This window comes from Talpa occidentalis, unplaced genomic scaffold (genome assembly GCF_014898055.3).
Source record: "Talpa occidentalis isolate TD23 unplaced genomic scaffold, MPIMG_talOcc4v2.1 talOcc4.9, whole genome shotgun sequence".
Taxonomy (NCBI): Eukaryota; Metazoa; Chordata; class Mammalia; order Eulipotyphla; family Talpidae; genus Talpa; species Talpa occidentalis.
The window spans coordinates 106,907,563-106,933,354 of record NW_023605305.1 but is presented as its reverse complement, the minus strand read 5'-3'; the positions used below and the strand labels follow the sequence as shown (position 1 = coordinate 106,933,354).

At 53.3% G+C, this 25,792-nt stretch overlaps 1 protein-coding gene across 3 annotated transcripts in view; it reads right to left on the bottom strand.

The window, feature by feature from the left end:
• Positions 1 to 6,728: 6,728 nt before the first annotated feature.
• Positions 6,729 to 25,792, bottom strand: part of SLC6A17 (solute carrier family 6 member 17) — a 45,775-nt gene continuing 26,711 nt past the window's right edge. For 2 of the 3 annotated variants that reach the window (XM_054691167.1, XM_037499122.2), the window contains exons 7-12: positions 15,158 to 15,399; positions 14,750 to 14,942; positions 13,533 to 13,725; positions 12,802 to 12,961; positions 11,072 to 11,234; positions 9,989 to 10,619 (exon numbers count right to left, since the gene is read on the bottom strand). In XM_054691167.1, the coding sequence (XP_054547142.1) occupies positions 10,251 to 10,619; positions 11,072 to 11,234; positions 12,802 to 12,961; positions 13,533 to 13,725; positions 14,750 to 14,942; positions 15,158 to 15,399 (1,320 nt within the window). In that variant the 3' untranslated portion in view covers positions 9,989 to 10,250. Of the gene's footprint in view, positions 10,620 to 11,071; positions 11,235 to 12,801; positions 12,962 to 13,532; positions 13,726 to 14,749; positions 14,943 to 15,157; positions 15,400 to 25,792 lie in introns of all 3 variants that reach the window. The other variant, XM_037499123.2, reaches the window with a different exon arrangement.

Genomic DNA, 25,792 nt, shown 5'->3' with positions numbered 1-25,792 from the left:
GGTCGGGTCGGACCCCGCTTGCTGCAGGGCCGCGGCGGCGGAGCTCAGCCCGGGTCCGCGGAGCCGAGCCAGACCCGGGCGCGTAAGCGCTCGCCGCCAGCGCCCGGCCCCGCGCGCCGCCCCTGCGCGCCACCGCCGCCACCCCCCCCCCGCCCCCCTCGGCTCTGCTCCCCGCCTGGCTCCAGCGGCAGCTCCTCCCACTGCAGCCGTTCGGGGGGCGGGGGGGGGGGGGGAGTGGGCTCCGAAGCGCTCTGGACCCCTGACCTCGAACCTCCACTCGCCCCTTCTGGTGGCCCCGTCGCCCCCTCCCCGCCAGGCTGGGCGCATTGATGCGGTTCCATTGCGGCGGGCTGGAGGCCAGGGAAGAGAGTGGAGCGACCGTGTCACCAGGAGGAGGCTGCCCCCTCCTGCCCCAGACTCCGTCTTGGGGCCTCCTGACCACCCCGCCCCCATCCTAGCTGTTGAGCCCCAACTAGGCGTGAGATGCCGGCGTCTGGATGCCCAGGCGCCCCTGTGCCAGTCACCAAATCCCCCACGGTGGAATGGGGGTACCCTGGGGCCCTGGGCAGAGAAGCGCCTCCTGGTCTGGGTGGAAGGAAAACGTAACCCTGGCGCTGTTATGAGTGTGGGGTGGGTGCCCTGGGAGATCATCAGGTTAAAGCCTCGGCTCATCCTTGTCTGGGGGTCCATGGGAAGGGCCCAAGTCTTGCCCCACTGCTGGTTCTATTGTTTGATTCATTGCAATTTGACGTCGCATTTTTTAATCTCACCTCCCATATGGAACCCTGAACTCTTCCAGACCTGCACTGCTTTTTCATCTCGATGGCGCCCACAGTGCCTGCCTGTCAGAACCTGTTTGCTAAGTGATTGAAAAGCTGCCATCCCCAAGACATTAGTCACCAGCCGGACTTCACTGGCCCCATCCCAAGAACAATGTTCAGATTAATTTGTTTTTATTTATTTTTAAGTCCAAAACTTCTCCTACATCTTTCAATTGGTCTTTTTTTAAAAAAACAAAAACAACTTCAGGCAGCCCCCGTGTCCATCTGGATGAGGTAAGGAGGATTTTAAGGCAGATATGCAAAGTAATGGACACACCTGCCCTGGACACCTGTGCACTTCCCGGTTTCCAGATCAGGCAGCATCTGGCCATCCCAGGAAAAACAAGAGGCGCCTGGGTGCTCTCCAAGGAAGGGTTAAAATGCAGAACAAATGCACAGGGTGCTTAGAAGCAAAGAGGTCAGACCCTTGCCGATCTGTGGTAACATGCATCTCTTCTGTCCAGGCACCCCAGCCCTCCAACCTGATGTCTGCATTTAAGACTTGAGCTGGCTTTGAGTTTGCTGCAGCACAAAAGAAATGTCCCAAATGTCATGGGGAAGAGAAGAGCCAGGTCTGGCCAGAAACCGGTTAAGGAAGGAATTGACTGATGTCCATTCCCATCCAGGTAGGGTCCTGGCAAACTCCCCTGGGTTCTCTGCCCCACTTTCCATTCTTCAAGGGAGAACTTGATGGGGGTAGGGTGAAAAGGGGGTTAAAACATCCAGCACCCCATGCCTGAGTCATTTATTCATTTAATAAATATTTCTTGAGTGACTACTTTGTGCCAGGAGCTGTTCCAGGTGTACAGTCAGGGAACAGAAGTCTCCCCTTACCCCAATAAATCTCTGTGGTGTCACGGAGAGGGTGTTTCTGTTCTGCATTGTTTGTGGATGGTGATGAACGCGTGGGAGAGAGGAAAGGAGAAAGCTTCCAGGAAAAAGAGGAAGCCTGGGGTGGGGGGAGTCAGAAAGCTGGGGTGGGGTAGGGGAACCCACTTGAAGGGTCTAGCCTAGAACTCATGTTACCTGGTCCTTTCTGGACTTTTCCGGGGGGTGTCCGTGGGCTGCAGTTGACATCACAGAGCTTGTCCCTGTCGGTTCTGTGTATATGAGGTCATGCTATTTCCCGGGAACCCAGAACCCCTGGACGGAGAGAGCCCCCCCTGCGCGGCCCGCAGTGTGACAGCCCCAAGTGGATGGGTGGGTGCTGCCCCCTGGTGTTTGTATGAGACATTGCGCCAGATCGCCCCCTCAGCTCTGCGTAGTGGTTGTCAAGAGAATGAAGAGCTGATTTGGGGTTTCTTTTCAATTCCAGGACCACGCGTGTCTCTCTCAGCCTAACTCTCGCATCCAGGACTCTGTGCCCTCTCTGCATTTTCCATTCCATGAAGACCTTGATAACTGACAGGCTTAAGCAAGAACATAAAAAGGTCATAGTTGGAAATTTCTAATTTTGCAAGCTTTTCCCTCCAAGATCACCTTTTCTCTCCCTTCCTTTCCTGAGAGTGTTGATTTCTTCAGGAAAAAAAAAAAAACATCTGTTTGGGGGCCAGTTCACACCGAAGCACTGGCCATGGTGGGTTTCCCAGAATAAAAGCATGGCAAAAGAATAGGAAAATAGGGTAATGTTTGATTCCAGAGTGACACTGATGGGGAGGGGAGTGCCAAGCACCTGTAACCTTTCCTGAACCCTCAAATAGGCCCTTGCTACCTGAGCGCTGAGGCTGATCCCCCTCTCCCCCATGGGAAGCTTGAGAATCTGACATCAAAGCCATAGATAGACCTTTCCCCGCTGGGGGCTTTGTGTGGAGCTCAGCCACTTTGGCGTGACAGGAGCCATTCAATCTCCTCTCCTTGCACTTCTTTCTATCTTTCTTGCACTCTGCTTGTTTTGAGGGGCACCAGGCATAGGAGATGCCCCATGGATCCTCATACTTACCTGCCCCCCTTTTGGCTTTCCAGCTCCCACCAGGCACCAACCCTTCCCTTTCAGGTCCAGAAAGGAGGAACCAGCATCCCTTTCTAGCCTGCGCTGCTCCCCAAACCCATTGAATTGTGAGAGTAATAAGACAGAGTAATAGGACATTGCCCCTCCTGGAGGGGAAGCTGGAAGCCTCCTATTCCCTACCCACTCATTTTCTCCTGTCCCCCACCTGCAGCAGCCCGAAGAAGCTTGCAGGTTCCAAATCTTAATGCTGAGAGCCTTCCCAGAAGGTATCTGGAGAGAACCCAGTCCTCCGGGCCTTTGGATGTGAGCTAGATGGCTCTGCACTAGCTGAGGCAGGGCTGAATGGCTTTGAAAATCCTAGTAAATGTGTATTTGGGATTCTGGGGAACCCCCAAAGATGGTCTTTAATGGCCCATTCAAAGAGGGAAAGAACCAGAAAGGTGCAAGCCTGGCTAGGACCAGACCCTCACAAACCATGAAGTTGAAATCAACAGCCTGGGAGGGGCCTGGGAGCCAGATCACAGGTATAATTCTCCTGGGGAGATTTCAGGGATAAGGAGCAGCAGTGAGCGTTGGGAGACTGAGCAAGGACTGGGGTATGGTCAGGGACAGAGAATGATAGCAGGGCCCGTGTGGTGTCTGCATGTTGAGCAGTGACCATAGGAAGCAGAGGCCTGGGGCCGGCTAAGAGGACCCCCATAGCCCTCCTTGCTCAGGGCCTCTGGGCTAGTGACCCTAGCCTGGGGCCAGAGACATGCGTGTGCTCACTCACGTTAGCTCAGGACTCAGCTGGCAAGACTCCTTGGCACTCAGCATTTCTCCATCTAGAAAAGTACAAATTCCTCCCACCTGGGCTTAATTCCAGCAAAACTGGTTCATTCCATTAGAGTAGTTAATTAGTCCTGCTGGGGCCGGTGCCCTCCGGCAGTGTCCTGGGGAAAGGGGAAACAGTTGTCAGCAGAGGCAGACCAAACTCTGGCTCCTCTGCTCTTCCTCAAGCCCACAGAGACTTGTTTGCATGGGCCAGCCCAGGAGAAGTGGAGAGTGCGGGCACTGGCCCGCCCTGACCCAGGAGCCACAGGGTGGATCTCCACGGAGTCTCTCTGCCCCACAGCTGGCACTGTGGCTGGCACGAAGTAATTTAATATTTTGTTGTCGAGTGACAGACATAGTCTTTGCCTCATTTCTTGGGTTCTTTCCCCCTGAGAAGATGTGAGCAGTGTGCTCAGCTCTGCTGGGTATGCGGTGGGCAGGACGTGCCAAGTTAGATGTAACCATCCCCATAAGGCAGGAAGCCCTGCCCGCTGCTTCTGTGCATGTCCCAGCGCTGAGCCAAACCTGTACCCTCAACACTCGATTCCACCTTGATGCGTGGAACTAATGAGGTGACAGCTTGGAGGTGGGACAGGGAGCCTCCCCGTCAGTACCTTGCTATGCTGGAGGGCACCCTGGACTGGAAGGCCAGAAACCCAAGTGCTGGCTTCAGTTACCCCCCCCCTACCTGATTGTGGGCATTCTGGCTAAATTGTTTCCCTGCTCGGGGCCTCAGTTTCCCCAACTGTTCTATTTGCATGTTCCAAATCTTAATGCTGAGAGCCCTCCTAGGAGGTATCTGGAGAGAACCTTAGATAATCACTAAGGTTCATGTTCTGGTTACCATCACTCTGAATTGGGGGCCCAGTAGCCCCTCAGATTTAGTGGCATATATCCAATAGTCACTGTAGTTTGCTCATGATTTTGTGGTCAGGAATTAGGTGAGACTCAGCAGGACAGTTCTTGCCTCGGGTCCCTCATGCAACAAGAGTCAGCTTACCTCCTCGTCAGAACTTCCTGTCCTGGGCCCCAGTCTCAGCTGATAGCCCCTAGGAGTCAGCTCCGGGTGCCAGTGACTGCAGATCCCTACCACCCTGGAATTGACACCTTATGTGGGCAGCCACAAGGTGATTCGCCCCTCTGATCCTTGCAAATGAGATCTGTGTGCCCTCCTCTTAAATTACCTGCTGTGACCCAGAGAATACGGCAGCAGCGGCACTGGAAACCGGCAGCTTCCACTCTGTCTCTTGAAATGGTCTCTCTGGGCCTGGCTCCTACCTTAGCTATGAGGTAAGAGGTCTGGCGTCGGAGAGGAGCTCTGTGGGAGACAGCTATAGGTGTGTTCTGGCCGCAGCCCCTGCTGAACCCAGCCTCCAGCCCTTCACACTGAGGTCAGCTATTTTAATGACCGAGTCAGGCTGCCTTAGACCCTCCAGACTAGTCTCTCTGCCAGCTGAATACCACTGAGTGGCCTCAGTTGCCACCAGATTAGTTGCCCAGTCCATTCCTGACTGAATTAATTCTTCACCTACAAAACCATGAGACATAATAAAATGCTGGTTTTCAGCAACCAAGATGGGGTACACGACACACAGCAACGTGCATCATCTCATGCAATCCAGCCATTCCATTCTAGCTATTTTACAGACAAGGAAATTGAAGCTCAGAGGGATTAAAATATTTGCACCAGATCTCCCAGGAAGCTGGAGACCTAACTGGCATTTGAACTTAGGAAATCTGACTCCCTAGCTCCCAGACCCTGGTTAGGTTGCTGCTTAGTGAGTCTCCCTCCTGCAGGAGGGCTGATATTTCAACCAACATTACCTTCAACTAAACAATTGAATGAGTTTATAAGAAGTGACATGCCCAGCACGAGTCTACTCCTCTCTTTAAAGGGGGAGATTTGGACTCTGGAGGGTGGGAGAAGAGGGACCAGAGCGAGGGAGCTGATTTTCTTATCTTTGTGGGCCCACAAAGATAACCAGCATAGAACCGGTTCGTGATGGATGCTTAATATTTGCTCAAGGGATAAACTCATCCTCAAAGGAAAAAAGTGATGGAGTTGCAGAGGAGTTAAGTGGACGAAGAGCTGGAGAGAAAGGTTCCCCTGCCACCTAGTGGCTATTCCTGGAACAACACTTTTCTATGACCCAAGAAAATGGAAGCTTTCTTTGGGGACCTGGTTCTATGTGCCTAAGGTCAGGCAGCTTCAGTCCAGGCTGGGGCGGAGTACCCTGGCGGTGGGGGTGGGGGTGCATCCTCCCCCAGAAGCCAGACTTCTTGCTTCTTCCAATGTCTGTGCTCCTGGAGGCTGAAGCAAGAAGTGCTTCCCCGACCACCAGCTTACTCCTCACACAGCCGAGCCTTCCGTGGGTGTTAAATACTTGGGGATGAAATTTGAGAAGAATAGATAACGTCGAAACCCTTATTTCATCTTTACCTTCCACTGAAGCTTGCAAAAGAGACAGCCACCTTGAAGAGAGGGGCCACTCCCTCAAAACTTAGAATATGGCTTCTTACTCTCCCAGCCTCTACTCACCTGCCCTCACAGAGCTGAGAGGGATGGCTCTTCCAGGCAGTGAGGCCAAGCAAGAATTTCCCCACAAGGCCCTATAAGTGGACACCAAGACAGACTTCCTTTTCCTCACCTGGAAAAGCCTGGAAACAAGCTATCTTCCTCCGAGAGCTGTTGAAGAGCTCACACAAGGTTAGATGGTCCTCGAGGAACTTCTTTAGCTCACACAAGGTTAGATGGTCCTCGAGGAATAGCAGGTCCTCGAGGAACTTCTTTCCTTACGATGTTGAGGAAGGAAGTCATTTGAAGACCTGATTTTGTTACTTGTCATTTTGCTTTATGCCAGTTTCCAAGAACCTATTGACAATATTAGGTGAGGACTTACTACACTTGGCACTCAGCAAGGCCCATGACAAGCCTGTGAATTGTTCAAGTCCTAGGGAGAGACCTAGAGAAATAAACCCCCTTCCCTTCTCCTCTTCCCACACCCCTCAGCCATTCAGCGCCCACAATTCCCACAGCAGTTCTCTACGACCCAGCCCATCCACAAGGCTACCCCTAAACTGCCCTCAAGACCCTAGGCCTACTCGAAACCTCTCCCTGATCCCAAGGCAGGTCAGAAAGGCAAGAGGTCTTTGGTAAGAACAGACACTTTATTGTACACCGTGGGGAGGGAGGTATAGAGAGGAAAGAGGGGCTCCGGGGTGATGATGCTTTGCCCCCTCCCCTGGGCTGAGTGGTCTTGACCAGGCCTCTGACCAGCCGTGGGGCACATGGACTTGAATTGTTCTGAATTCGTGCCAGAACCTAAAGTGCTGCCTGCCAGGTGTGCTTGGGACTGTACAAAGCAGTGCTTGGCATGAGAAGGGGCCCTGGGCCCTCCTCCCCCACCTGTCACCAGGCCCCAGTGAAGAGGCAGCAGGCCCCAAGTTCCAGGGCCTAGCGGATGCTCAGGGATCACATGCATTCCAACCTGTTCAGTCGCTCTCTTCTCCACAGTGGGGAATGGCCTGGGGGTGGCTCTGAGGGGGCAGAAGGGCAGCCCCTGCCTGTAATACTGCAAGCTTATTCATGGCCTGGGACTCCGCAGCTTCCAGCCCCAGCCTCGCGGTTTGGCAGGTTGACTTGGGAGGGCTTCTCCTGGCACTAGGAAAGCAGCAGTCCCTACAGATTTATTGCTGGAGGGAAGAGCCAACCTTGCTGGCATTACTTGGGTGCCCCACCTGTTCATCCCCATCTGGGCCTCGAGCTTCATGTTGCCTCAGTGGAGAGGGCAGAAGGCTCCCTGAGCAAGAAGCTGGTGACTGAGGCTGGTGGGCTGGCAGGGGCAGGGACCAGGGGCTGGCTCTTCTAGGCATGCCCCAGCCTGGCCCTGGAGTCCACTCTGTCTCCTGTGGGCACTGGAAGGACAGCACCAAAGCCTGGGGTGGGGGGAGACGTTGTGTGGGAACATGGGGGCTTGCCCCTCCTCGGCCACTTCCTGCTCCTCCAGGGAACCTGAGGCTGGAGCTTACCTGGGCCTGCTGGCCTCACCCCAATCTCCAGCTCCCCAGCAGAGTGAGCAGAGGTGTGTGTGTCCGGAGCACTGGGGAGGGGCAGCTGTCCCCTCCTCTGTCGGGACCATCTCAAGGACAAACGCAGGGCAGAGGCAACACTGAGATTTTCTTCCGGATGAAGAGCTTGAAACTCCAATGGCAACAGTCAGAGGCTGGCTGGAAAATAAACTGGGGGCTTTTCCCCAAGGTCCCTTCTTCCTGGTTTCTGGCAAGTCCAGCGGTGTGAAGGCAATGAGTCACCAGCCCAGAATATGTCCTTTCCCAGTAACGGGGGGGGGGGCTTCCCGTGGGACCCTGCCCTGAGGCCTCTCTGACAGAGCTGAGGGGAGGGAGCAGGAGGGGGAGGGCAGCATGTTCTTCAGGAATGGGGTGAACACTGGGAATCACAAATCAGCACCCCCACACACCCACGCCCACATTTGTACACACGCGCGCACACACGCACACACATACTCACTCACCAAGCTCTGGGCCCTACATCTAACAGCAGAGACACAGCCAGGGCAGCGCCTGCCTCCGGCAGAGGCTAGAACACTGCTGAGCCACAGGACGAAGCAGACAGCCCAGCTCAGCCCCCTGTCCCAGGCTGGAGGCTGGGGCCTGGCCCAGCCACACGCTACAAAATTAAAAATATATCAAATATACAATGAAAATAGATCTGTACAGCACTGAGAATGAAAATAGTCCACCAGCCACGGTGTAATATTGGGTTTGTCATTTAACAGCATTTACACCCACATGTACAGATTGAATATACAATAGAAATAGAATATGTAGAAGAGTATATATAGTAGGCTGTCTCTCCCGGGCCTGGCTCTTCCTGTTGCTAATTCTGCTTGGGATCAGGCACGAGGCCAGGTAAGGGGTGTCGTCAGGTGAGAGGGCTAAGGCGGATGTTGTGCCCAAAAGCTCAAGTCTTTGGGGAGAGGTGGGTCTCCTGCTCCCCTCACGTACTCAGAAGGACAGATGGGGCTGAGAGCACTGGAAAGGGAGGTGTGAGGGAGCGATGAGTAAGGGAGAAAGCAGGGTAGAGGCTGGAAGCCCACCCAGGGGGAGACCTAGTGACTAAGGGGTGGAGAAGGGAACCCTGGGCCTAGTCTGTTCCTCCTGGAGCTGGGAAGTCAAGGACCAGGATGACTCGGGACACTCCATGAAGAGGCCTGGACCTAGGGCAGCGGCCTGTTCCTGCCTCACTCACCAGGGCTCTCAAAGATGGAGGATTGCAGTCCAGCCAGCCTCCCTCCCTCCCCGCCTTCCTGCCTCCCATCAGTCCATCCCTCCCTCATGGGTCCTCCCATTCGTCCATCCATCCATCCATCCATCCATGCATCCCTCCGCTGGTCCATCCATCCTCATGAGCCCATGCATCCCTCCACTGGTCCACCCAGCCTCCCATCCATCCAGCCATCTCTCTGTAGACATTTGTTCTCCAGTCAGGTTCTAACCACCCCCCCCAGTCTGTACTCCAAGGGCAGCCCCTTTTCAGGGGAGACCCAAGGTAGGGGTGGGTGGGGATACTGCAGAGGCTGGGCCCCAGGCCAGAGGCTTGGCCCTTCCACTCAGCAGCTTCCGGTTCCCATGGCGCTGCCCAGGGCCAGGCAGCTCGGGACAGGGGTCAGAGGTGTCCACACAGGACACGCGCGTGAGGTGGCTGTGCTTGCACAAGGAGAGCGAGAGGTGGCCCATCTGCCAGGGACGCATCTGCCTTTCCCCAGGTGCAAGGCTTCTGGGTGTGAGCTCCTGAGCTCCAGCGACCCCCATTTCCAGGGAGAAGCTGCTGCGAGTGAGAAAGTGGGCCCTGGGCGCGGGTGTGGGGAGAGTGTGCTTCACTGTTGTGCTCCAAACCATCCGATTGTGCTGTGAACAGTCGAGTGTGCTCTGGAAGCCTCTGCACACACTGTCCCTCCGCGCAGGGAACCAGCTGGAAGCCACCAGGCTGGCTCCAGGATGGGAGGGGCAGACGGGGGCACGGCTAAGCCCTAATGGAGACGGGGATGGGTTCAGGCCCAGTCATCGCCCTCCCAAGCAGAGTCAGGGGCACATCCACCCCCTCCCCGGGCACGGACATGGGGTACTCCACTTAGAGGCCGCAGGGGAGCCCCTTAGAGGGCACCATCTGCCTCACAAAGCAGAAGCCACCCCAATTCTGAGCCCTGACACCTGTGTCCCGCCCCTGGCCATAAGTCAGGAACCTCTGGGACTCCCCGCCCCACCCCATCCAGGTGTCTCTCACCCGGCAGCACATGGGGAATCTGAGACCTCAGAACAGCAGGCGGGTTCCAGGGAGGAAGAGAGGGAGGAGGGACTCCTATGTGGCCACTTGGAGTCTCCCCTGCACTGGGAGGCCAGGACTTCTGGATTATTCCAGTCATTCGGCTGCAATTTGATGAGAAGATCTCAGAGGGTTCGACTGGACTGGGGCTGGGACTGGATTGGTGGACAGAGTTGCTCCCGGCCCCATGAGGGTCTGGGGAGTAGAAGCTACTGGGACGGGGGTGGAGGCTGAGGCAGGGCAGACCCTGTCTCCTTGGGCAGCGGGCCTGGAAGTGGGCTGTCTGGGTGTGGGGGGAGAGAGACCGGCAGGGTGGGGGTGATGGTCACAGCTCTGATTCAGGGGTGCTGGCCAGGAGGTAGCCACTCCCATAGCGTCCATTGGGGTTGGTGCTGTTCTCCAGGGGCGACGTGCTGCCCGGCCCCAGGTAGGAGCGGTGGGTGGGCATGGGGGAGGGCGCCTCGCTGGGCACCTTGCTGAGGATGAAGCGGGTCTCGTCGTTCTCCTCCAGGTTGGAGATGTCCTTCATCATGCGGCCCTTCTTGTAGGACACGGAGAGGGTGTTGGAGCCGTCAGAGAGCAGGTGGAAGTGCCGCAGGACGAACACCACGGGGATGGGCAGGGTGGCCACGACGATGAGGGTGATAAGGAGCGCCATGGCCCAGTTAGGAAAATACAGGTAGCGCTCAGCAGCCTAGGGCGGGAACAGGGGTGAGGGCTGCGACCCAGGAACTCGGGACCCTCTTCCTGCCCTCTCCCCAGCCCCACCCACCATCCTGGCCAAACCCCAGCAGAGATGGGGGTCGTCGGGAGATGCTACTTGACTTAGGGTCACCTTGGTTAAGGGCCTGAGCCTGCTTCTATGCCTGTAAGATGGATGGGTGATTCCAGTCGACATGGAGGGAAAGTAGGGGTTAGAAAGCCTGGACAAACATGCTAAATTTCCAGACCCTTAGTTTCCCCATTTGTGCTGGAGGGATGATGCCACCTCTCTCATTGGGTTGCTCTAGATGTTACAGGTCAGGTATGAACCCCTTGGCTGGGCCTTGGCACCTCATAGTTGTCCTGTAAGGGTCTATTTCTTTCGCCTGTTGCATTAAAGGAAAGATGCCAATGTCCCTGGGCTTGGGGGCCCCCACCCCTCACCTCCTCCTTGATCCAAGCGCTATAGCCTGGGGGCGTGACCCCCAGCTGGATAATGCTGGCCGTGGTGAGTACAGCCATGCACAGTGGAGACACGAACTTCCACATGTAGAAATAGAAGCGGTAGGGCCGGAAGCCCAGCATGTCCGTCAGCTCCTGCATGAACCTGTCAGTGACAGCAGTGGTCCAGCGGTTGGCACCCTCACAGTACCGGCCCCCTCCCCCATAGCCACCACCTCCAGGAAGCCTTCACTGCCCCAGTCCCTCCCTCCTAGGCTCTTCTGTTCTTCATATTCAAGGCGCTCGTTATATTATTCGGTGCCCAGTCGGTCCCTAGGAAGGCCTACCTCCTGACTCCCCACCCAGGGATATGACACATCCCAGGTAACACACCCCGGCAGGCCCACCCGCACTGGCCTGCTTCCCTCTTCTCCCTGGCACAGCCCCACACAATGGGCCTGGCTCTCGACTTCCCCTGCCGGAAGAAAGGTCGAAATGCACACCTCTAGTATCCAGAGGCAGAAGGTGGCCCTGCCTGGGTCTCTAACCAGAAGGTGGCCCTGCCTGGGTGGAATTCAGGGAGGCCAGTAGGCTGGGCACATGAATAGCATTAAAAAAATCATCTTTACCTCGATCACACATAGCTGAAATTTTCTATTTCTTTCATTATAAATTCAAGCAAATACAGTAGCAGTAAATCTGCCTCCAATTCATTAAATCACAGATCACTTCTTACCACATTACATTTGTTGCAATGTGAAACCTACAAACATCACTTATGATCATCACTACTTCCAAATCACCACTGTCATGAGACCCACAGCTACATCATGTAACTTAATGTAATTAAAAGAAAGTGCAATACACAGCTAGAGTTGGTTTAAAACACTGTTTTGCTATTTTTCAACATAGTTTCCTATGTAATCCTCTGTTTTTCCTTATACATTTAAAAATAGTATTCTAACATGGGGTACAGGGGCTTCACCAGGTGGGAGAAGGTCAGAGCCCCATCTAGTGCCTCTTCCAAGCCTGGCTAGTCGTCCGACCCCTCCTAACCTCTCCTGGAAGCAGGTGCTACAGCAGGCCCTGTGAGAGAGCCTGAGTGTAAGACCAAGTTCAGGCATCAGGGAAGGACCTTGCTGAGCGAGTGGAGGGACAGAGTCCTGGGGCTTCCTGGGACAGATGTGTTCCTAATGCAGAAGGAGATCGGGGGCTGACAGTGAGAGCACTGGTCCCAGGTCAGGCCAGAGCACACAATCTTTTCTAGTAGCTGAATTCCCTCCCCCAACTCAGCTCCAAACTTGGGGCCGAAGCCATGCTTCCCCTCACGTCCCTGTGCAGACTGCCTCCACGCCGTGACTTGGGCTACTGAAGGCGAGGCGCTCCTAAGGGCAGGGGCTTCTGTGGGCCCATCAACTGTTTAACAAGCTGAACCGAAGAAGCACCGAGGTGCTGGGGTCATTTGCCACAGTTATGAATGATGTCAGAACCTACACCCAGGAGATGCCGCCACAGCCTGCCTCTCACCAGCCAGCCAGCCTTGGGGAGTCATGTCCTCTCTCTCTGAGGCTCAGTTTCCCCACTGATCTGCAAGGGCAATTTTAGCTCTGACTTTCTGACCATGTTGAGCTCCTCCCCACTCACAGGCGGCTCTGGGAACACAGGACTTTCCAGGGAGGGATGACAGGACAAATGCTTCCCCCCGTCCCCACCCATGCCCCTCACCCCCTTACTTCTTGGTTCCATAGATCCAGGCCACAGCGATGTTCTCTAAGATGACGATGACCGTGAGTGGCAGGGTGGCCGAGTAGTCATCAAACATGGTGACAAAGTAGTTCCCGGAGCGCTGGACGAACAACAGCCCCACGAAGAATGCAAAGACACAGCAGCCCACTACAGAGAGCCGGGAGGCCGGTGTGGGGGCAAAGGTGCAGGGTGGGCAGGGCCCATGGGGTCTTGGGGTCTTGGGGGGCACCCAGGTCCCTCCCATGTCACCTCCCCCCAGCAGGCCTGCAGCCCACCCTCGAGCATGCCCAGCCCTGCAGAGGGGAAGGCGGTCCAGTTGCTGAGGCTCTGAGCCCCCTCTACTAAGCAGGGAGCTTCCCTGGGTGGGGGTGACAGGGCTGGAGATGGGTGCAAAGACAGCATGGAAGGAGGCCACCCCTACCAGAGATGACTCAGCAGGCCCTAGGGTTGAGGGAAGATGAACCAAGAAAGAGGCCTGTCTCCCAACTCAGCATTGCCAGACTCCCAGACAGCCTATTCCTCTTGCCTCATGAGTGCCCTTCTCCCTGGTATGGCCAGGCCCCACCATATCCCAGATGGGGTTGGGGGATTGGGGCCTTCTGGGCATGGAGTTGTGAATGACCCGGTCAGAAGCCAGTCGTTCTACTGTCAGAGCCACAACCTGACCCTGTCACTGAGGACAGCCACAAGGCTCGTGGGGGCTGCCAATGGGGGTTACCTGTGAACATCTCCTTGGGCACCTTGAAGGTATCGATGATGGGCGTGGTGATGCCCGCCATGGTTCCAATCATGCTCCCCAGGCCCAGGTTGATGAGCATCAGGAAGAACATGACAGACCAGAATGGGGAGGCGGGGAAGTGCGTCATGGCCTCGGTGAAGGCAATGAAGGCCAGGCCTGTGCCCTGCACGGACTGAGGGTGGGAGTAAAGGGCAAAGGCTCAGTGAGGGCCCACATCCAACCCACAGCCCCCTGCAATGCTGCCCTTGGGGCTTTAGGAATAGCTATTCCTGCTTTCACAGGCACCCCACCCCCAACAACATTCTGTCATTTTTGATCACTGGGTCCTAAACTTGAGTGGGTATCTGACTCAACTCCCCAGAGGAAAAAACACCAATTCCAGAGTCCCCCTATGGGACCTGGAATCTACGGCGGTACAAGGACCCCAGGTGATTCATATGAAGATGCTCAAGACCCTCCTCCAAGAAGTCTTCCCTGATTTCTCCAGCCACAACTGTGGCAGCTCTCAGTTCTGACATCTAGGCCTCAACTGCAGTTGCTCAGTGAAATCACATTACAGCCTTTAAAATCACCCAACTGGACCTCCCTGGTGGCGTAGGTGGTTGAGTGCCACACTGTGAAGCTGTCCGCAGCCTCTGTGGCGCGGGTTTGATCCCGGCCGGCCAGGAAGAAACCCACATGGAGCAGCAGACCTCTCCTGTCTCGCCCGCTGCTCCCCTCAGCAGTGTATTTCATCAGTCTGCCTGTTCTGTTCCCCACTCTGTCTCTGGTGAATCCTCTTACCCTCCCGCACATCTGGTCTGTACCCTGGTTCTTGTATAAATAAATAAATCTTAAAAAAGTAAATAAATAAAATAAAAACACCCAACCCTGGGTCTTACCCCAGAGACAGTGATTTGATCACTCTGGGGGTGAAGCTGGGTATTGGGGTTTTGAAAACCCCCAGCTGACAGTGATGGGCAGCTACTGGAGAGAACCACTGCTTTAATTGAAGCTTGGGATCCTGCTCACAGTGAAACTGACCACATACCACCCACTGACACCACTTCTATGTTGTCCAGTAATGTCCAGGAATCATGAGGGACATATCCTCCACCTGTGCGAGTGTATGCTTTTGTCATTCACATGCTCACGTGGAGGTTCTGGACTCCCACGTCTGCCTGCCCACCTGTTCTGGAAAGGTCAACCTGACCCACCTTGTCCAGCTCATCCTCCAGAAGGCAGGGATCAAGGCCCAGGGCTGAGAACTGGTCCTCCTTCACTGTCATGATGACCTTGTACATCTCCGAGTAGTCCTTGGTGGTCAGGTGGGAGAAGTTGACATGGGGAGGGATCAGATCCCGGCTCAGGACGTTGGTGTTGAGGTATCTCAGGATTTTCTCAGCATTCCTGCCGGAGAGAGGGAAGAGGGCCAGGTCAAAAGGCCATGGTGGGCAAGATCCCGGAGGCCCCTCCCAGACATCCAGGGACAGGTGAACCTCACAGCTGGGGGCGGAGAGGGCTCCTCTGAGGCCCCTCCCCCAGCTTGGGTGCCTGGCTCTGTCCATCCACAGCTCGCCTGCCCCTCCTGGGAGAAGAAAGGGCAGAGGGGAGATGCCACCTACTCGACCACACACTTCTCATTCATGATGTTGGCCTTGAAACCCAGCACGGCGAACACCACGAGGGTGGCCAGCACCGAGGTGAAGAAGTTGATGAAGGACACCAGGGCGGCATCGAAGTGGCAGTTGTTGTCCTGCTTGTTGTAGCTGGAGAAGGCGATGACACCCCCGAAGCCCAGCCCCAGGGCGAAGAAGACCTGGGTGGCTGCCTCCCGCCACACCTGGGGGTCCAGCATCTTGTCCAGCTATGGGAGGGGGCGGGCATGAGACAGGGGAAGAGACACACAGACGATGATTTTATTCACCTGTTTTGGGGCTCCCACTATCCCCCCTTTTAGGCAGCTCAGCACAGTGGGGAAGAGCTGTGGCTGTGGGACCCTGGCAAGTCCCCAGCCCCTCTTATCCGGGTTCTCCATGTGGAAGACAAAGAGACGCCTAGCATCCAGGCCAGGTCAAGACCTCCAAGTTTGGGCCTCCCTGGTGGCCTAGGGATTAAGTCTCAGCGCTACCACCATGAAGGCCTCAGTTCAATCCCCAGCCTGGGAGCTGACCCACATGGTGCAGGAGACCTCTCCTGTCTTGCCCGCTGCTCCCCTCAGCAATGTTTTTCAGTCAATCCACCTGCTCTGCTCCCTACTCTGTCTCTGGTGAATCCTCTCATTCCCCGCACCTCTGGCCTGCACCCCATTTCTTCAATGCAAAAATAAATAAAATCTTTAAAAAAAAAAAAAGATCTCCAAGTTAGAGGAAGCTGAAAAGAAAGAGGATCTTACAAGGGAGGGTGAGAAGCAGTAGCAATAAGAGGAAAAGCCAGCGCGGTCTGGATCGCAGGACACCAAGAAGGAAGCCCACCCGGAGGAGGGGCCAAGGCTACGCAATGGAAGATGCTACAGCAAGGTGTCCAGGCCGGCTGATCAGGCTGTTCCAGGAGGGCCTGGGGCCAGAAGCCAAGCAGCAGGGAAGGGAGTTCGCAAAGCAAGAGGGGAAGAAACAGAGGGCAAGGGGAGCAGAACAAACCACCCCCAAATAAGTCTTTTTGGAAGAAAGATGATTTTGAGCTGATTATTCTGAGAAACAAAAGTTCTGGAATCAGAGTAAAAGCTCCCCTTTCTTTTTTTATTTTTTAAAGATTTGTTTTTCTTTATGCACACAAGAGCTGGGGTGCAGGCCAGAGGTGCGGGAGGTGAGAGGATTCACCAGAGACAGAGTGGGGAGCAGAACAGGCAGATGTACTGAAATACACTGCTGAGGGGATCGAACTCATGCCACAGTGGCTGGCGATAGCTGATAGCGCTGAGATTTTAACCCCTGCGCCACCAGGGAGGCCCCAAAGCTCCCCTTTCTTAAGGAAAATTTACATTGGACAACAGCTATTACCAGAGCTGCTTAGAGATTTATTCACCTGATATTGAGCTGCCTGGCAGTGCAAGCTTTGTTTATCAAACCATTTCCTCTGCTCACCCCCACCCCTAATCGCCTTCCCCCTTTGCGCCTCAGGCCCCTGCCCCTTCCCTTAGTTCAGCGGTGGAGAAGCCTCAGCAGTCTGGCTTCTGCATCTCCAATCTTTAAGGGGCTCCTGTACACATCATTTTCCCCCTCCCAGTAATCTGTCTTTTATACAAGGGGTCTTAGCCAAGAACCTAGAAAGGCAAAGGAAAATTCTTTTTCCTTCCCTAAAGAGGAAACGCAGATAAGCAAATCCACTAGCCTAGTCAAGAGAGGAAGGAGAAAGACAGGGCTGTGTCTGGAGGAGGGATAAAGTCAGTAGAGGGCGGGCAGCTGTCTCCCATGGGACACCCTTAAGCAGCCCATTTGAGACCAGAGGAGAAGGACAGGATGGAGGAGCTGCAGACAGGTTTGTACAGTTGGCCCTTGAACAACTGCAGCAAAACTTATCGTCACCCTTCTGTAGCCTCGGGTTTCCATTCCCAGGATTCAACCAAGTTTGCTGGAATCCATGAATGCAGAACCATGGATAGAAAAAAAAATCCATGTTTAAGCGGTTCTGAGCAGTTCAAACCCATCTTGTCCAAAGGTCAATTGTCCATTTCCATGTCTATCTTCCGAGCCAGCTTTTGTCTTGCTAGCTTCAGTCTCCGAGGTAAAGTTGGAAGTGAAATCATCTGCTGGAGATGAGATGTGTGGGGAAGGGAGGTCAGGTGAACGCAGTTTTAAATGGTCCTAGGGGAGCATCTAGAACAGTGGAGAAACGAGCAGGGTTTTCCCACAGCGCTGAGGGCCATGCTTGAAATGTCATCTTCTTTACAAAAGCACTTTCTTTATCTTAAAGCTCTGGGGCTAGGCTGCTTTTGGAATTCAGACTTTCATTCTAATTTTATTTTAGGAAGGTACCATGGTGCATATGCCATGTAATCACATAACACTCCCAGCGGGGGTCGGGGCAGCACCCTGTAATCAGACACATTAGTATTTTTGCAGCAGAAAATGAATATTCACACCAAGAGAACCAATAAAGACTATAAATAGGCTCACATCTGTTCGGGTCATTTTCACACCAAATGAGTTCTGGGAGAAAGAAAAAAAAAACTTGTTTTTCATGACTACTTGGGTTTTTGTATTGCGGATAAGGAAATAGGAGCCTATCCATGCTACTAAGAGAAATTTGGAGATTACAGAAAAGGAAAAGAGCATAATCATACTCCACTGAGAAAGGACTTCTGGAGCTCCCCTCTCCTGGCCTTTTAAAAATATGATCCTCTTGGATGTTCCAGAAACAGGCAGAGGGCTGACTCATGTCTGGAAGGCATACCGGTTTTTCTGATGCTTTGGATGTCAATCATGACAGCTCCACCAATCAGCTGGAAACCAGGACCAAGTGGGCGGGCTCTGGGTCGTTGGATGGATTTCAACCAGAAAGAGGCACAAGATTTTCAGAGAGCAGGGGGTGAGCTGACTGGGCTCTGTTCACATTCCTTTCATGTTGAAAAATCTTTGATGGTTCCCCACTGCTACTAAATATTTTTCCACTCTGTTCTGAATTCTCTAAATGAATTTACTCTTCAAAAGCAACACTGTCTTTCAAACTTCTGGTTTTTGCTCCGGCTGTTCCCTCAGCTAGAAATTCCCTTCCTCCTACTAACTTTCCGGTCAATGCCTATGTATTTCCCAAAACTCAGGACAAATATCACCTCCTCTCGGAGGCTTTCCCTGACTGCCTCTGGCAGGGGTTCTGGGATTCTCACCAAGGGTGCAGACAAATACCCACATTACAGGCTAATGGGCCTGTCTTCCTTTCAACACTATGCGCTTCTCAGGCCCATCTGCTGTTCATTTTTGCAGAAGCAGGGCCTGGCACATGGCAGAGGAGGAAATAGTGGGGGCAAGAGAGAGGCAGACAAAGGCTGACCGGTGTCCTTGAAGAGAGATGAGTGGGAGGGACCAGTCGAGGGCTATGAGGTTGTACTGGCTTTTTTGTGCTAAGATGCAGTCTTCTAGGACAGGAAGATCCTGAGGCTCTTAAATGTCTATTTTCTGAAATGTAGCTATTTTAGTGCTGGCTTCGTTTCCTTTTCTTCTGTTTTTTGGGGGCAATTTTTTTTCCCTTTTTGGTCTATGGAAGTCATTATCAATGTTTTTATGAAAAGGCCTGAATCATTTGTGAGACCCAAACACACACCATTGTTAGGATTTCCATCACTCCCTGGACCTAAAACCAAGAACTGGATAAACTGCTAGGTCCAGGCTAGACCAGGGTAAATTCTCAGGGCCAAGGGTCAGAAATGGAGGCAGACACCCCAGGAAGGACACCAAACCCCTACTGCACCATCGGACCTGGCCCTATAACTTGGGGGATTTCTCCGAGAATAGGAAAAGATTGCCTTATATGCAGTGACTTTGGATGAAAACAAAATTGTTTGTAAAATAGGATTATATCTATTGGTTCTTTTTCCATTCAAAATATAGAATATTCATTGTAAAATGGACAATGTCACCCAGCTTTCAAAATGATCCACACACAGCTTCCTCTATACCTCATCGCCCCCCTCCCCCTTCTTTGGAAGAAAATTGATGGGTCTAAATCTGATATTAACAAGAGCTCCAGAAAAGCACCTAAAAATGCCAAAACTTGACCTTTGAGGAGAAAAGGGCCTCATGAATGATTGCTGAGCACACTCCCTTCCAGCCTGCTGCCTGGAGCAGGCTCTCCTACTAATGGGGATGAGCACAGGACCCCAGTGCCCACCTGGGGTGAAGGTGAGTTGCGCACCCTCATCACTGAAGGCCTTTTGTTCCTTGAATTTAAAGGGGTTCCTTCAGGGTTTCTGGGGTAATGGGGCATAATTTCAACAAGGTCCTGATCACAGTGTCAGCAGACAAGGAACCCCAGCCAGACCTCAGGAAGCCTCACTCCCTGTCCAGACAATAGGATGTGACCTCAAGAGTGGTGGGAAACTGGCTTTCCCCACGAAGGACAGGCCTCACACCCTCCCTTGGGGTCCCTGCCTGAAACAGGGCAAGGGCTGCCTGCATTTCCTTGCACATCGGCTGAGTCACTTCCTCACACAGGGAACAAGGTGTTTCACGGCATTTGACTCAGCAGCATGAAGATGCTTTTGGAATCCGCAAGCAGCTGCTGAGCCCAGTCTGCGCAGGGCTGACGTGAGCACACGCTCTTGCGTCTCAGTACCTGCTGGTGTGAGAGCCAGATGGGGCCGTGCGACAGCAGATGGCACTGCAGCGCCGGGTTCCCACTGCCCGGAACAGTGTCACCTTCAGGAGAGATGAGAATAATAATAGCTAAGGCCTGCCCAGCTCGGGGGCGCCAGGAGTCCTACGTGCCCCACTGAGGATGCTGTGAGGGAGCTGCCGTGGCTTGCCCCATCTCGCAGCAGAGGAAACCAAGGCCCTGAGAGACCAAGGAACTCCCCCCTGGACTGCTGAGCTAAGAGCTGGGGTCTGAACTGGAGCATCTGAGTCCCCAGTCCACCCTCTGGTAACAGTGCTGGGCTGCTGCCTCATGCTGTTCAAGGAGCCTGCCTTTGCTGTGGGAGCCAAGAAGTCACCCCAACTTCTACCCCTGGGTAGAAGGGTTAACCCACACCCTTGACACCATGACCTCTGGCTCATTGGTCAGAACCCAGAGGCAGCAGAGCCAGGGCAGATGCTCCAAGCCACTGCAGCTCAGGCTGCACCCAGGGTGGCTTTCATCTTTTGACAACTGTAGGTGACAGTTTCATGAGCTATGGTTCAAAAGGCACAAAAGGGTCCACAGGAAAGTCTCCCCGCATTCCAGACACCCAGTCCCCCTGCCCCAGATGGAGCCACAACATCAGTTTCCAGTGAAATTGTGCACATTCCAGCAATTGTGACTGCAACAGGCCCTTGAACGGCACAAGGCCTTGGGCGCGCACCCCCACAGCTGAGAACTGACACTCACTTAGAGCTAGCCCTTCATGTCGCAGTTCCTTAACCAAGGTTCAACCAACTGACATTGACATTGGCTGAGTCCTTGAATGTGGAACTGAGGAAAAAATCCGCATAAAAGTGGATCTTCAGGGTTCCCTTGGCCCTCCCTGGCCTGGTTCCACCAGCCTGGGAGTCCCACTTTATTTCTGTTCCTTTTCTCCTTAATAAACTTTTCCCCTTTCTAAATAAATAAATAAATGAATAAATAAATAAATAGTGGATCCTTGCACGCAGATCAATTCCATGTTGTTCCAGGGGCCACTGCACAGACACACATGTGTACCACACGCGTATGTACATACACACCGGTGTGTGCTTCTCCCCTTTCTCCACTACCGTCCACACCAGAGTTATCCCTGGACCAAGTTCTGCACACCCTGGGGCCACCACCCTTCCCCTGGCTTCCAGGCTGCCTCTGCGTGCTGTGTGGGGAACCCCAGAGTCCCAGGGCTCCTGGCAAGCTGGTCCCTCTGACCCTGCCCTCTCACCATGGGTCCTGCCCTTGTTCCCAGCGCGGCAAGACACCCACGACCATAGGCTGGACCTCACCTGGGGCTGGCTGGGTCTGTCTCTTGCCCTGACTCAAGCCTCACCCCTCTCTGCTGCTGGCCCCAGACTCAGCAAAATCAGCAAACCTCAGCAAAATCCCCCCTCCTCACCCCTGCCTGGCCCTTTCCTTCCCCTTCCGGCTCCACTCGGCAGCTCCCAGCCTGGCTGCACATTAGAGTCGCCCAGGGAGCTTTTATGAGCCGCTGCCATCTGGGCGCCACACCCAGGGATGCTGATGAGCTGTGCTCTCTTGGCTCGGGTTCATGGATGGGGGTCCCCCCTGTGCTCACAGCTCCCAGGTGACCCTGATGTGCAGGGGAGGGCTGGGCAAAGCCCCGCTCCCCCTGCAGCCCTGTCACCAGCAGGCTGCTCGCTCACACACCCTTGGACCATGGGTCTGGAGGTGGACAGGGCTGGCCGTCCTTCCAGGCTCATCTGGCTATGCACCCCCTCTTTCCAGCACCCCTGCTGTCATCATTCTGGGTGGTTTCAACAGCTACGTGGTTGTGCCGTCCAACAATCTGTCGCTCGGTCCCTTTACCTCCTCTTGCCTGCTCCTGTGGGTGTGCATGGCCTTTGTCATAACGGCTGTGCCTCAGCTAAAACCTCAGCCTTTAGGGTCCCGCATTTCAAAGCACCCATCTTTCCACCTCGCTGCCTCTAGTTATCTTGACTCCCGAAGTTCTTCAACCCTCTGGGACTCTAATTCTTTGTGCTGCCTCCCTTTCACTACCCCGCACTGTGTTTGGGCCCTAACTCCCCTCCCCGACCAGCTCGGTCAGAGGCCCATCCTTTTAGCCACTCCCCTGCCATCTCTCCTCACCCCGGTGACGGTGACGCCCCCTCCATCTATGCTGGGACTAAGTCCCACAAGGCTCGCCTCAGGCCCGAACAAGTGGGATGGGGACAGGTCATTTATCCTCTCTGCGCTCAGTTTCTCCACATGTGAAAGGGCCCTTGGGATCACGCCCAGGGCACAGTTTCATTGAGTCAGTAGACACAAGGCGTGTCCATGCCTGGCTCTCCAGCAGCACCGTCCACTGCAAAACACGAGTTTGTTTTAAGGACCTCACTGGTTGTGGGAAACAGCCTGTTCTCACAGGTGTTAATTCATGAAGAGCAGGGCCTCCTCGGTGGCACAGCAGGTTGAGCACCTCGCTGTGAAGCTGCCCACAGCCTCTGCAGCGCAAGTCCGATTCCCGGCCGGACAGGGAGATTCTCACATGGCGCAGCAGACCTCTCCTGTCTCCCCGCTGCTCCCCTCAGCAGTGTGTTTCAGTCAGGCTGCCTGTTCTGCTCCCACTCTGTCTCTGGTGAATCCTCTCACCCTCCCGTGCCTCTGGCCTGTACCCCAGCTCTTGTCTAAATAAAAAATAAAAAATAAATCTTTAAAAAATAAAATAAAAATTTTTTTTAAAAAACTACATGAAGGGTCTCCCCTGGTGGTGCAGCGGTTGAGTGCTGGACTGCGAGGCTGTCCACAGCCTCTGCAGCGCTGGTTCGTTCCCCGGCCGCCGGCGAGGGTCCCACAAAAAAAAAAAAAAATACATGAAGAGCTGCCCACCGGGGTGCTGGGAGCTGCCCTCTGTGGTCAGCTCGCACTCCCGACCCCACCCTCCCAGGAGCCCCTCTGCTGCTCCCAGCATGGATCCCTATCTCTTGCACAACTGCTTCGTGTCCACTCCTCCAGGGGTCCCCACTGGATCCCCCCTCCTCCAGCCTCCTTATTCTCAGCTGATGGCCTCGCTTCCTACTTCACAGAGCACAGTGACACCACCAGAAGGGAACCCCCAAATGAGAGGCTCCTCACGAGCTTCTCAGGTGCCAACACTTGCGCCCATCTCTGTCCTTGTGGGGATGCTGTCTGCCCCAAGCTGAGACCGACTCCATTTGGGGGACTGTTTCTATCTCTCCTGATTATTCAAGGACTTTGCCACCTGCCCACCCCTCAACAACATTGATTTCCTTCTCTTTACTGGATTTTTTAAAATATATAAGTCAGTAGTTTGTAGCCTTTAGCTACAAAAGCGTGCAGCCTTTAGCACAACTGATTTTCAAACATCTTCATCACCCAGAAAAGAAAGCCTTTACCCCTGGACAATCATCCCCCACTTCTCCACCGATCTCCCCACAAGCGCAGCCTTCAGCAACCACGAATCTCTTTCTGTCTCTACAGATCCACCTATTCTGGACATTCTGAGTAAATGGAATCATGCAACATGGGTCTTCTGGGACTGCCTCCTCTCTCAGGATGCCTTTTTGTGGCCAATCAATAGTCTAGTGTAAGAACCCACTACCCTTTATTTTTCTATTCATCTGCTAATGGCCATTGGCGTTGTTTCTATTTTTTGACCACTGATGAGGTATGCAGGAACACTCGTGTGCAAGTTTTTGTGTGGACATATCTTTTCAGTTCTCTTGGACATGTGCCTAGAAGTGGAACTGCTGGCTCATATGCTATCTCTGGCTAACCTTTGGAGGAACTGCCAGACTGTTCTCCAAATGCGCTGCAACATTTTACATTCCCACCAGCAGTGTACGAAGGGTTATTTTTATCATCATCTATATTCTGAAATAATGACCTTTCTTCCAAGGCCCGCGACAGAGCCCACTCCATTTCTCATTTCAGTGCTTCCCTTGATAGCCAAACTCCTGGAAATAAATGGTCTCTGTTATTTGTCTCCAGTCCCTGACTTTCCATCTGTCTTTGAACCCATTACTATTAGACTGTGTCACCAGACTCCCAAAACAGCCCCTGTCCAGGTCACTAATGACCCCACCATTGCCAAGAGCACTGGTCATTTCTCAGCCCTCACATCTATCTAACCTCTCAGCAATATGGACATGGCTGCCCCTTCCTCCTTCTGAAATCATTTTCTCCATTTTGTTCCCCCTCTTTCTCTCCCCTCATCTCCTTCTCCCTCCCTCCTACCTTTTCCTTCCTCGTTGACTACCCCTCCCCAACCTCTAAACCCAGACCCCAATGCTGAGTCCTCTCCCATGTCCATCTTCACGCTCCAGGTGACCATCACCAGGTCCACAGCTTTAAACTCTCCAAGATCCCCCAAATGTACACCTCCACTCACCTCCAGACTCCTCTATCCAGCCACCCTCAGCATCTCCACTCAGATATCTAGCAGACATTTTAAACCTGCCAGGTCTAAACCAGCACTCCTGAAAGTCCTCGCCAAACCTGTTCTTCCCTCCATCTTTCTCTATCTCCATGTCAGCGCCATCCTTCCGGTGGGCAAAGACCTTAGCGTCACCCTCCACCCCTCTCTTTCCCCACACCTCACATCCAATTCAATAGCAAATCCCAGTGACACTGTTTTTTAATAAGTGCTCAGTCTGACCACTGGTCAGCTCTTCTTGAGCCCTGTCATGGCTGCCAAATGGTATGACCCCTGGGGAGGTCATTCACACTGTGCTCAAGATGAATGGAGCAGTGCACAACCTGGGCAACTGTGCACAGTGATCCTGGCACTTTGATGGCACCATTTCTAGGAACTTAAAGTGATTCCAGGTTTCCTCCCCAATCTGGAGCGGAAAAGGTCATAGCTCTGCAACAATAGTCTGCTCTGTATGAACTGTCAGGTTATTGAGAGTGGGTCCTTCCTCTTCACAGATGACTTGAAGGGGTTTGTAAATATGAGCCTTACCCAAGCCATCACCAGTCACTTCACCTGCCTCAAACAAACAGTGGCACAGGCTGTGAATGGGGATCCCTGGTAGAGGAGTTTGACCTCTCTGGCCTACTCAACACATCCCTCCAGGGTCAAGAGCAGGAGCAACCCCCCACAGAATTGCCCAGCAGGCAAAGCCTCATCTTGTGAAGCTGAAGATATGCAATTCCACTCCTAAACATATACACCCTACAGAAATGTAAAGCCCTGTGTAATAATGTCTATCATAGCTTTATTAGCAGTGATGAAAACTAAAAACAACTTCATTGATCAACAACTAGAAAATAAATTTTAGTTTAGTCCTGTAAGGGAATACTACACAGCAGTGAAAAATGTATGCACTAGAGCTATATCTGTCGGTATCAATAAATCTCAAAAACAGCAATGAGCAAAAATAAAGGCAAGTTGCAAAGGGCTGTATATAATATAATGCCATTTATGTAAAGTTTAAAAGTACACAAACATGCTACATATTGTTTGTGGATACAACATGTATTATAAATTTTTTGAATGTATTACTAGCAGGATAAATATTGTTCAGAATACTGGTTATCTTTGGGAAGGGAAGGGCATGGGATCAGGTCAAGCCATAAGATACTTTTATGGCCTCTATAATATTTTATTTATTAAAATGTTTATTATGTTATTCTATGTGTGTTTATATGCCTAAGGAAATTCATCATTAAAAACGATGTTTTAAAGAATGTCTGAATCAAGTAGGCAGCAGTGCGTGCTGGCGCAGGCAGGCAGACATCTAACATACAGATGCCACTGTTCCTGCTCCCTGGCCACCCAGACACCTGTGTGACTCTGCACACTTATGAACATCTCCAGCATAAACAACTTCCTCACAGAGTTCAGTAAAGCATGACTGGGATACTCAAGTGAGCACGTCAGACTCATCATGATTCTAGAAGTACAATTAAAGTCATTCATCAAGACAGTTGGCTGCTTGTGGTCATTTGCCCCCAAAGAAAGC